This window comes from Meriones unguiculatus, chromosome 17, assembly GCF_030254825.1.
Source record: "Meriones unguiculatus strain TT.TT164.6M chromosome 17, Bangor_MerUng_6.1, whole genome shotgun sequence".
NCBI classification, from domain to species: domain Eukaryota; kingdom Metazoa; phylum Chordata; class Mammalia; order Rodentia; family Muridae; genus Meriones; species Meriones unguiculatus.
The window spans coordinates 37,719,513-37,732,163 of record NC_083364.1 but is presented as its reverse complement, the minus strand read 5'-3'; the positions used below and the strand labels follow the sequence as shown (position 1 = coordinate 37,732,163).

The following is a 12,651-nucleotide window of genomic DNA, read 5'->3' as shown; positions in this document are numbered from 1 at the left end:
TTACATGTTAAGGCAGAAGAGATAATTGTCCTAATCACTAACATTCATCGGGAAAACCTTCCTCCAAATGAGAAACACTCCAGATTTCACTCTACTCTTAAAGGAAAAAGCCATATGCTGCAAAAGAATGTAAGTTTCGGAATAGGTTAAACTGGAGTCGGGGTTTATCATTTGTTTTGTTGTACGTTTGAAGCAAGTCATTTAGCCTGCTGTGCCTTGATGTCTCAGTCTCTGAGATGGAAATAAAATCCACCTCACAGAAGGGCTGTGTGAACCAGAAAAGTCAATGCATAAACCACGAAGCACACACACCTTGGAGAAGTGACAGCCATTTGAATGAAGCCACACACACCCCTGCTGTGACAGTTTTACCGTCTAAGCCACAGGAACCCTCCTAGAGTGAACAAAGTGACAAAGCAGTTCAGAGAAATAGGGGGAGAATCCCTGAGTTTCAGGCCATCTGAAAGGGTTCATTGAAGGAAGGCAGATTCGAGGCAACTTTCAAAGGACAGATGGGACATTGACAGGGGCTTGGAGCAGTTACCAAAGACAGGAAGAAGGAAGAGCAAAGCAGGAAGATTTTGTGGCTTGCTTCCAGAGATTGGGGGAGAAAGTGTAGTTGGTATAATGAAGCAGGTACAGACCTCTTTGTGGAGGGCTCTTGTGACAGCCAGTTTGTACCTAGGTTTGAAACAATGAGGGAGCTGCTGAAGACCTTGGAACTGAGAGAAAGGGGTGGAGCTCACAAAACGAAACTCTAGAGATGGAAAGAATAACAGAATCACTTCCTGTTGCATCAAATTAAATGAAACTGCTGGAAATGTCCATGAGGAACTGGGAATGTATCTCAGTGGTGAAATTTGTGCTTGGCGTGTTCAGGACCCCAAGATAAATCCTAGCACCCCAGATGAAAAGAAAAGAATAAGAAAATGTGAGGAATTGGATCTATGGGTTAGAGCCGGAAGGAAAGAAAAGTAGCCATCTTTCCTCCATAAAAGGGCATCTGTGAAGTTGTGAAGGTAGGACTGGGTTGGAGGAGGGAGCAGCAACAGTCAGAGATGAGGTCAAGATTGTAATTCTAAGTGTTTGGGAAAATAAGTAAAAGGAAGCCACCAACATACGTGGCCAATGACTTTGAGGAACCATTTTTAAAGAGACAGGTTTGGCTTCTGTGGAGAGTTTGGCATCTACCCTGCCACAGATGGCGACACCTCCCCAAAAGGGTGAGAGTTGGCCTTCCTTGTATCAGAAGACAATTCCAGAGGGAGATCAGTGAGGGGAGGCCTCTTCAAAGAGGAAGTAATAGAATCCAGGGGTGTAGGTAAGGGCTCTGAAGATGTGAACAGTTAGCAAGGGATGACCTTTGTACCTCTACATTAAGGGGACAAAACGGTGCCAGTAAAACAAAGAACATCTGGGATAAGTAGGGATCGCTCTACCCCCTAGTTTACCTTCTCTAGCTTCAGTTAGCAGTGAGGAGCTCAGCACTGAACTCAGTCATCAAAACCAAGGCTTTCAGGGTGAAGGCAAAGGCACAAAGAGCCTGGGAGGCTGGCAGAGATGAACTAATGGCTGCCGCAGGTTCAGGTGGGCAGGGGTGAGCACATAGAAGCCTTATAGACAGGGCAGAGTAAGAAAGTACAGCATGCAGTCTGTTGAGGGGGAAAAGGCAGATGTGGCGAGGATCAGGGAGAAGTTCAGGTAAAATTGAGGGAGGTTGCCCTCAGACCCAAGGAGAGTTGAATAAATCAGCTATCAAAAATGCTCTCAGCCCTGTTGCTTAAGCCAAGTAGAAAGGAATTCTGGAGTATCACCAGGTACTCTAGAGGGTTTCTAGCCAGCATTGTTTACTACTGTTAGCTGGAAGGATCCAGTGGCTGAGGTTGCGATGCTGGTAGCTTTTCCAAGTCAGTAGCACTCTGATGTTCCCACAGGAATTGTCCTACTTAGAATTGCCATTGCTGTGGTAGAACTCCATGACCAAAGCAAAGTTGGGGAGGGAAGGGAAAAGTACACTTCCTCAGCACTGTTCATCCTTGAAGAAAGTCAGGGCAGGAACTTGAGTAGGACAGGAACCTAAAGGCAGGAGCTGATGCAAAGACCATGGAGGGGTCGCTGCTTGCTGGCTTGCACCTTGTGGCTTGCTCAGCCTGCTTTCTTATAGCACCCAGGACCAAGAGCCGAAGGATGGCCCCAGCCATAATGGGCTGGACCCTCCGCCATTGATCTCTAATTAAGAAAATGCCCTAGAGGCTTGTCTACAGCCCCATCTTATGGGAGTCATTTTCTTAATTGATGTTCAGTCCTCTCAGATGACCATAGCTTGTGTCAAGTTGACACAAAGCGGCCCAAAAGAGAGATCATTGCATTTGTCTTCCACAGCTTGAAACTTTGTTTTTTGTAATTGTTGGTTTTGTTCTGGTTTTGCCACTTAGTCCTCCAGCCAGGTCCCCCAGCCTCTTGCAGTTAGGGGCAAAACACAGTTAGTCCTAATAGAAACCATAAAGAAAGTGAGATGCCTATCTCCTAAAAGCCATTGTAAATAGCAAAAGGAGGCTGGAGAGATGGCTCAGAGGTTAAGAGCACTGGCTGTTCTACCAAAGGTCCTGAGTTCAATTCCCAGCAACCACATGGTGGCTCACAGCCATCTATAATGAGATCTGGTGCCCTCTTCTGGCATGTAGGTGTACATGCAGGCAGAATAATGTATAAATAATAAATAAATCTTTAAAAAAAAAAAAATAGCAAAAGGACCCTGCCTTGGGACTGCACTGCTCAGCTTCTTTGGTGGAGAAACTGCTGGGACAGGGGTGGGACTTGAGAGGTCACTCTTCAGGTCTAACGCCCTGCCAAGTTTACCCTTTTCAACTGACTGTTACTGTTTAAGATTGTGTGTTGCTTGCTAGCTGAGATTTGCGTTACCTGGGGTGGTCGGGGGCAGGGGGAGATACTTACTTAATCTGTAAAATGCTGCATCAGTTCAGTGATGAGCAATTTTATGATTAGGTTTGGAAAGGAGATTAAACTAAAAAGCCAATCAGTAGGCAGGTTTATACACAACTTCTGTTTCTCTACTATGTGAATGGAAATATTCTTAAAATCTAGGATAATGGAAGTAGAAAGTTAAGAATGGGGTCAGGATGTAGGATCCTGAGAAATGAATGAAAATGTATGATTTCCTCTTTTTTTAAAAAAAAATGTGCTTAAAAGACAATAATGTGTTGATCATCATGACAAATGGATCAGGCATTTAAAGCTCTTTAACTTTTCTGCATCTTTCCAATCACACCTCACTCCACCCCCTCCCATATCACACCTGGGCTGCTCCCATGGACCTCTCTCTCCTCCCCTCGTGCCCAGTCCCTCTTTCATGCCACTTCCTTGCAGAAGACGCACCAGAGCGCCCTGCAGGTGCAGCAGAAGGCGGAGGCACTGCTCCAGGCCGGCCACTACGACGCCGACGCCATCCGGGAATGTGCCGAGAAGGTGGCCCTCCACTGGCAACAGCTCATGCTCAAGATGGAAGACCGGCTGAAACTGGTCAATGCCTCTGTGGCCTTTTACAAGACCTCTGAGCAGGTGAGGGGGAAGTCCGCGGACGTGAGCGGAAGCTGAGGGAGGCCATTTCCTGCCTCACGTTATAGCACAGCATTAAAAGCCTGGCATGTCCGCACTAACTTTTGAGAATAAAAGGACGGCTTGCGGAAACACTACCCTTGGCATTCTTACCCCCCTTCCCCCTTTACAGCAAGAAACCGTGTGATTTTCTTTTTTCATAAATTTCTCAAGCTCATCAGATCAATACGGGGGTGTTAGAGTAGAAAGTGGGTGTGCTGAGTGCTAGCTCTGAGCAGTGTAGCAGTCAGGCACTGTCATAATAACGCTGTGTAACAAATACTTCCATCCTTGATAATAAAATCAGTATTGCTTTTCTGTTAAGTGTCTAGGGTCCGCCTGATTTCACTGAACTTGGTCCATCTAGACTCCCGTACTGCACCCTGCAGCTGGTTCATGTGTCTTTTTTCCCTCCCTCATGAGCAGCTACTTAAAATGCACCCATAGCCAAACCAACTCAGACTCTACTGTACGTGTCGCTTCAAGACTGATTCTTTCCTATTCAGGAACAGGTCTCAAATGTCTTAGTCTTGACATTTCTGCATGTTTTGTTACGTGTTTTATATCAAGACACACGCTTGCCTATACGCTTTGTGTCTTGCATTAAAGTAAAGCTGGGGGCTGGACAAGTGAGGGACAGACTTCTTGTGACGTGGCAAGCATGTGTGGCTATGAGGAGGGGGTTCTGCCTGAGACTTTATTCAGCCGAGTTCAGAGCTCAGGGGACATTCTGCCCAAAAGCCAGCCACATCCTTGGGTGAGGACATAGCTCAGTCAGTAGAGAATTTGCCTAGCATCAAGCCACGATGGGGGTAGAACCTGTTTTCTTACGTATGCTAGGCAAGTGTCTGCTGAGTTTTTATTTTCTGTACTCTCCATGCAGCGATACCAGGCCGCCATGAGATTCCCACTGTAACACTCAACCTAACTCTCCCTGTGAACTCTCTTTAGATGCTCTGCTCTCTTCTGAGGTCATTGGTAAGGTCACTCAGCATGGCCTCTATGAATTTTTATAACAACAACAACAAAAAATTATGTCTTCGAGGTTAACTCAAATGTATCCTCGCTCAGAAAAAAATGTGATTTTCTAATAGATGTCCTAGAGATGTCACTGCCTTATGGCAGGACTTTGAACATCTGTCCTCAGGGGAGTAGAAAGATGACTTTTGTTTATGGCCCATAAATCACACTTGAGAAGCAGCTTTCCCCTTTTACCACGGCTTGAGGCTCCCGACTGACAGATGCTGAGGAAAGTCATCAAGTGTCTTCTCCAAGCCCAGTCTACATGATCATAATTATCACGAGGTTGTAACAGTATAGCTAGAGAGCATAATACATACATACATACATACATACAATGCATATGAATATATGTGTGATATATGTTACATATGTGTGTATATGTATGTGATATATATCGTATATGTGTTAGCATATGTATGACATATAACACATACACACACACACACACACATATATATATATATATATATATGTGTATGTATGTATGTATTATGTATGTATGTATGTGATTGATTTCTCCCTTTGGAGGTCCCCAAATATCCAGCCTATTTCATTTTCTTGCTCTTCATCATATTCCTGAGTGAGATTATCAACCCTTTCAGCCCTCAGCTATAAAGGAATAATTCCACAGTTGCCATCTCCAGTCACAAGGTGCTCAGAATACCTCTTGAGGATATCCAGGAGTGGTGGCTGCTCTGGACCCCCAGGCTGAACTTCACATGGAGAGCTTTGCCATGTGGAGTGCCCTCGCCGGAGTCCCGCTGAGAACCCCTGCTGCGCGCTCCGCTTACCGAGCCTCCTCTCCTGTGATTCACCAGGTATGCAGTGTTCTGGAGAGCCTAGAGCAAGAGTACCGGAGGGACGAGGACTGGTGCGGCGGGCGAGACAAGCTGGGGCCCGCGGCAGAGATGGACCACGTCATTCCGCTCCTCAGCAAGCATCTGGAACAGAAGGAGGCCTTCCTGAAGGTCAGCACACACGGCTGCACACGGCCGCACACGCTCTCTCCTCCCACCAGCCAGCACCCAGGGTCATCAGGGCTTCCTGCGCCCTGGTGTTTCCTGCCTCTTCTGCAAAGAGGGAAGGGGCTGAAGATACACCGCCTGGTTAATGTGTAAAGTCGTAAGCCTAACTTCACTTCCTTCTTGACACTTATGGTGTCATCAGATATAGGGTACCTGATTGTTGTTGCCACTGCCAATATCACACAGTTATGGTCACATGCTTTCATTCACTGACATTCAGTTTATAGAAAGTAATTTGTTATTCTTTTCTTTTGTGGTGCTAGGGATTGAACATAGGGCCTCACCCCTGTCAGGCAAACACTCCACCATTGAGCAGTAGCTCTAACCCTAAAATGATCTTTTGGCTGAAGAGTACAAGCCTGCTTATACAGTTAATAATGCAAAATTGAGAGTCAATAAATTGAGATGCTATTTATCAATCTAGCAATTTTCAATTAGTATCACGATGTTTATCCTCCTATGAGAAAGCAGAAACACATTTCCTGGGGGTTTCTGCTATGGCTCTACTGTCTCAGGGAGGGAAACCAGCCCTGTCCCATATAGGTTTTTAGGACATCCAGGGATGTCCTTCTGACTGTCCCCCAGCAGTGGGTTGCTTGGTTCAGGCTGGTCTACAGGCTTCTCTCACCCCAAAACCTCACACATCCATGTTCTTCCTCCGGGATTTCTCCAAGGATGAGAGAGAATTTGTATACCTTAACATGCCTCCTCTGAAGGTCTCTAACTAACTGCCTTCTTTACTAGAGCTCTTGTACTCTTGAGCACCCAATCTTTTTCTTCCTTTCATATGACCACCCCCACCCACCCACACGCACCCACCCTCTTTCCTTCCTTCTGGTTTCTGCACAGGTATTGGTCAGAACCCTGAATAAGCAGCTTATACTAATACAGATAAGTTGAAATTTTCCCATACAGTGCTTAAAATAAGTTACAAGTTTCTCTGTTTGAAAACAATTGAGGAAGCATGCAAAGAGTTTTAAGTAGAGTTATTAAAGTATTTCTTGGGGCTAGGAATGGCTTAGGGGAGAAGAACGCCTGCTGTGTAAACCTGAGGAGCACGGTTTGGATCTCCAGCATGTATGCAAAGAGACAGTCATGGCCTCACACAAGCCACGTCCCCAGCGCTGTTGAAGACAGAGAACAGAGGATCACTGGGCCTTGCTGGCTGCCAGCCTAGCTCTGTTTCTGTTGGAGACAGTCTCAAGAGAGTAAGATTGACAGTGATGGGACAGGACACACAACCTGCTCCAGCCTCCTCACATTTGGGCATCATACCCCACACACACACACACCTGCACAGTACACCACACACAGAGACAGAGACAGAGAAAAGTAAAGATTATGTCTTCATAAAATTAAAGGAGAAAGAAAACCATCCGGGCTGATGTTTTTCATATATTCCTTGAGCCGTGAAGAAAAACTCCCCATAACTGTGAGAATTCTCTACCCAACAGACAGTGTGTGGCTTTCTGCTTATTCTCATTTATTAGTCAATCTAGAGTCTTTAGTTCAGACCTTCACTAATGCCTTTCAGTTCATTAGCCTTTGAGCTCCTGGGCCCATCAACTGGCTTTTACCAGACATTAGGAGCTTTGTTGCTAATTTTTATGTTAACATAAAAGTATGTGATTTAAAAGTTGTATCTATTATATAACAATTATTGTAATTATATAATTTGTATGATCAAAAACTAAATAGGAGAGGATTTAAAAAGTTAACAACTTGATCTGCAGATAATTTATTAATTTAAAATTAGGAAGCAAGTATGCGCAGTTTTACAGCTATGGAAAAAATGATTTTTAGAAAAATTCATAAATTATATGCGCTTAAGGGACACTAGAAACACTCTGTCAGTAGATCTGGATTCTAGAATGAAGTACTTCCTTCCTGTTGCTCTTCCCAGCCCTCAGCCCTATTTATCAGGAGAATGTGGCCTGTCCTCTTTGTCAGCCCCTGCTGATGGGAGCCTTCAATGGCTCTGATTTTTTTCATGGAGACTGATATTTCTCAGCAGGAGAATACTTGTTAGTGTTATTTAGGTAAAAGGGATGTGATTGCAAAAAGTAAAAGAAAGAAAGAAATGAAGAAAGAGAGAAAAAAGAGAGAGAGAAAGAAAGAAGGAAGAAAGAAAGAGAAAGAAAGAAAGAAAGAAAGAAAGAAAGAAAGAAAGAAAGAAAGAAAGAAAGAGAAAGAAAGAAAGAAAGAAAGAAAGAGAAAGAAAGAAAGAAAGAAAGAAAGAAAGAAAGAAAGAAAGAAAGAAAGAAAGAAAGAAAGAAAGAAAGAAAGAAAAAGAAAGAAAGAAAGAAAGAAAAAATCTGATTGTTGGCAATTTACATTTAGGTTTAGAATTATGTCATCAAGTGTGTTTGCTAAGTATGCTATGCTAATGGGCATTTCTGTTCCCTGGGCTTTCACCAGTGGTCCTGTAAGGGACATTCTTGCAGAAGAACAGAGCCTGGGCATGAGCATAGCCATGCCCAGTCAGCAGAGAGATAGTGAAGGGCCACTGATTTCTGATTTCTGTCTGGCCCTTGGTTAAAGGAGAGCCCAGAGCACAGGCCTTCCAAGTTGGAATTAGTGTCCGTGAACTGGAAGTGACCTCCAGAACTCCGCTCCCTCTGAACCCTTTCCTTACTCTAAAAAGGCACCTCTTCTCACATCTTGAGTTCCACATGCTGGCTGGAGACATGGCCTCACGCCTCTGTTTTCCTTAGGCCTGCACTCTGGCACGGAGGAACGCTGAGGTGTTCCTTAAGTACATCCACAGGAACAATGTGAGCATGCCCAGTGTTGCCAGCCATACCAGGGGACCTGAGCAGCAAGTGAAAGGTGAGTAAGAGGCCTGCCGGCCACAGGTCATTTTAGTCGCATGCATGAAAGGCCAAGACCCCCTCTTCCCCACAATGGGCTGTTTATGTAGCTCTAGTGTCAGCTCGAGTTCTTCTGTGCTTCTCCCACACAGTCTGGTGTGGGATGGTGGAAAAACCAGCCCTGGTGGTTCACAGTCAGTGTCTTAACATGCAGAAAGATCTTCCCAAGTTTGTGTTTGTTTGCTTGTTTTGTTTTGTTTTACATTTATTGTCAAGCCTTGGGCCACACTGCTTAATGGAAAGGTTGTCTAAACAACTGTTACTCAAAACTTGGTGTCCAGTTCAACAACACTGATATCACTTGGAGGCTAATACAAATGGAATTTCAGGCTTACTAAGATCTATAGTCAACACCCGCATTCTGTGTGCACTTAGAATTTACATAACAATGGTTCTGAGGTCAGGTCATCTTCATTATCTCTTTGAATTCTGTAAAGTCTGTGAGTACATGAAAAGCAACATATACCCTTTAAAAAGGCTTACTATCTGATCACATTCGGCCTAAAATATCATTTCTCAGTGTTCACTCCTACCATACTGAAATTAGCCTTCACATAAGAAATGAGTTTTACGTGCGTCCTTTTGTGCAGTTTAAAAAAAAAAAAAATCACAGCCCTGGAGACTAAGGCCAGGCAGAAGACCTGAGCTGACTTGGAGAGAGGGGTGAACCAGGCTTACAAGACACCAAGGTCAGATAGAGTTCTTTTCCCTACTCAGATAACTCAAGAGTTGGAATGACCAAAATCACCTGACAGAATTAAACAAGAAGAGGAACCTGAGCTGAGCTCCTCCCCACATGTTATTTTGCCTTTGAATGAGGCTCTGTGGGTGGCTGACTCCGTGTCACCCCCCTCCTTCCAGCACATTGCAGAGCATATGCTCTGACTTCTGCAGATGGCTGCTGGGGTGAGGCCAACCTCGGAGAGACCACACTCCCACCCACACCGTATGGGACAGGCACCCAGAGGGGGCTGGATATGCCCCAGTCCGTGAAAGCACTCAGGCAGTGGGCAAAGAGAGGCGCCCAAAACTCTATGGGAGCTTTCCATGATTTGGATTGATTACATTGGTTCCCTAGAAGCGCAATGAGCAAAGCCCTGACTCCAGGACACAGGCACGAAGCTTATTGTATCCTTGGCCAGCAGAAGCAGACACTGGAGGCTAGACCTTCTATCTCCCCATCATCGTCTGCCTGGATCCAAAACCAGTGCCGTGTATTTAGGGTTTTAATATGGGAGCAGATGGCCAAGGAACAAGCAAAACTTCACTGTTGCTCACTGTGAGTGAGCATCTATTGTCCAGGTGATGGTGTGTGGCAGCCATCAACATACCATCAGCTGCTGTGGCTAAGCTCAGCCATGCGGCTGTTGGATGTTGGCCCCAGATGTCGGCTAAGGTTCTTGTCTGTTCATCCTGAACTCTGAGTCCAGTGGACAGTGGTTACCCAGGCATTCTTGTCATGATGCTAACAGGCAGGCAAGGGGCAAGGTCAAGTCTACAAGCACATTTCAAGCTCCTGTTTATGTCACATCAGCTAACAGCCTCTTCATCAGAGCAAGTCACACTTGGCTGAGAGTGAGTATACGTGACCTCTCTAGGAGGGAGCCACTAAGGTCCATGGGACTTCTCAGCCTACAGGGGCGTGGACAGAGTCTATCCTTAGAGGCAAACCCCCAGGCACAGGGCAGCAAGGGGAATTAAAGAATAAGTAAGAGCAATAAAAACTAGTAAGCACAAACACTGTAGTTTGAGTTGTGCCATCTCGGCAAAGCATAGTAATGTATACTTTACATCCCTCCAGGGACCTGGGAGGTGGAGGGCAGCTAAGGCTGTGGTCTCAGGTCAAAGGAGCCTGCCTAAGTCCAAGCTCTACTCCTGCCAATCTGAATGAGCCTGCACAAGTTGCAGGTCTTCTCCGTTTCCTCACCTGCAAAGTGGGGACCATAAAGATGGATGCATCATGAGTATTATAAAAACGTGCCTGCTATATTATGATATCTAATACACATTGCTGCCTGTAACCTCACGAACATTTATTTTATGAGCACTTAATAGTTGGCAGAAAACAAGGAGCAGATATAAAAACAAAATTGCTTGCTTTATTATCTATGCTCCTGCAAGCATAGAGCATGCTATTTAAAACACGTACGGAATCAATCAAGGCGACCAGATAGTGTAAAGAGAAGATGGTGTGTACCGGATGCCCACCAAGACTCCTTTGATGCACCGAGGACCTTACATACATTCTCCAACATGGTATTATTAGGGCAACACAAGAGGAGCTTTCAGCCTTGCTTAGGATCAGATCAGAAGCCGTGTAGAGTTTGGGCCTCAGACAACCTGTAGCCCCTGATGCAGCCCAGCTTCCACCCACCCTCCGCTTAGAAGCTCCTAATGGCGGACCCGCTGTTAAAACGCCTGTGACTCATGTACAAGACTGAGCCTTCTCAGTGGCTGCTTATCTCCTGCCTCTCCTCCAGAAGCTCCTCTAGGCATCCTAGCAGAGCCCACCCATTTTGGCTAGGCTCCAGATGGGCTGGGTCAGTTGTCGCCTTAGGGGCTCACTTTCCAAAGTCTCTTACAATAAGGACTGACTAGTGTGAAAAGAATCCGGGTTCATGGCAGTATATGGACAGAACCCTCGGAAACAGGCCCTTACCATGCTATCTCCATTCTTGGTCTCTTCTGGGGAGCTGTTTCTGTCTCCAGCTTTCATTCCCTTTCTTCTGATGCTGTGTCAGCCCTAAAGGCAGGCTTACAAATCCCCTTGGCAGTGGGGCTGAAGCAGTCGGGGCTTTGCTCAGAGCCTTCCCATGATGCCACTCTCCTCTTTTACCCACAGCCATCTTGAGCGAGCTCTTGCAGAGGGAGAATCGCGTCCTGCACTTCTGGACCCTGAAGAAGCGGCGGTTAGACCAGTGTCAGCAATATGTGGTGTTCGAGCGCAGCGCTAAGCAGGTACGTCCAGGACTGCCCTTGGCTTTGCCTCACTGCCAAGCAGTGTTCGGAGGACCACAGCAGCAGGCAGAGTTAAGACAGGAGTGGAGGGGGCGGGCCGGGATGACAGGATAAGGGAGAACAGTCAGTCATTTGGACTTTCTAGGCATTCAGTTCTGAGTTTGACAGCAGGAGATAGAGTGGACTGCACAGGATTTCACTGGGTCTGGCCTATGATAGACACCCATTCATACAGTTTCTCTCTAGGTCTGACCTGTCATACTCCCCCCCCCACCAGTTTATAGAAAAATACTAATTGGATCTGATATATGATACCCCCAAGTTTACTGCTTTGTGTTGGGCTATTCTAACTCAAAGTGGAACCTCTTTGAATTTAAAAAAACAGAACAGCTTCCTCAGAGCCGCGTACCCACCACCCTGTCGCATTTCCTGGGCCCCAGCCCATAAGCCTTCCTCACCGCATGGCACGTCTCACTGGCAGCTGCCCTCTGGGGGACTAAGTGGTGGCGTTTCCTCCTGCAGGCGCTAGACTGGATCCAAGAAACAGGAGAATATTACCTCTCAACACATACCTCCACTGGAGAGACCACGGAGGAGACTCAGGAGCTGCTCAAAGAGTATGGCGAATTCAGGATACCTGCCAAGGTAGGAAGTATGCCAGCCCCCCCCCCCCGGCACTCCCCTTGTGGAAAGCTTTACCAACAAGAGCAGTCTGTGTGTACACAGAAATGTGCAGCCCTAGTGACGCAAGGGAAGCATCCCCGAATTACATATCCAAACAGGGCTGCAAATATACCTCACCATCAGGTTCCAGATTCTGGGGTCTCTCTTGTTCTGTCAGACCAGAGAAGGTAAAAGGGCACACTCATGCAAACCTATACACATCTTCCAGAGGTAGCCAGCCCTTGGACACTGTAGCATGTAGTCATCTACAGATGTGTCGGGCTACATGCGTGTCTCTCTAGGCATGCATGTGGCCTGGGGTCTGCAGGTGAGACATACCTAAATTCTACATGTATCTACATAGTCTTGAAATTTGCATGTGTTGGGAAGGACACCTTATGGGATGGAAGAGTAACTCAGGAACGGATGAAAATACAGGGAGCCTATCAAACAGGCTGCATCCCAGACCTGCCCCGGTCCACCCGGCACGCCTGCTC

At 46.2% G+C, this 12,651-nt stretch overlaps 1 protein-coding gene across 30 annotated transcripts in view; it reads left to right on the top strand.

Annotated features, from left to right (window-relative positions):
• The window catches only part of Kalrn (kalirin RhoGEF kinase), a 582,551-nt gene that overhangs the window by 346,606 nt on the left and 223,294 nt on the right, over positions 1–12,651 (top strand). For 21 of the 30 annotated variants that reach the window (XM_060370285.1, XM_060370286.1, XM_060370287.1 and 18 more), the window contains exons 17-21: positions 3,361–3,579; positions 5,457–5,606; positions 8,378–8,492; positions 11,376–11,491; positions 12,014–12,136. In XM_060370285.1, the coding sequence (XP_060226268.1) occupies positions 3,361–3,579; positions 5,457–5,606; positions 8,378–8,492; positions 11,376–11,491; positions 12,014–12,136 (723 nt within the window). The remainder of the gene's footprint in view (positions 1–3,360; positions 3,580–5,456; positions 5,607–8,377; positions 8,493–11,375; positions 11,492–12,013; positions 12,137–12,651) is intronic. The other 9 variants (XM_060370291.1, XM_060370295.1, XM_060370292.1 and 6 more) reach the window with 1 other exon arrangement.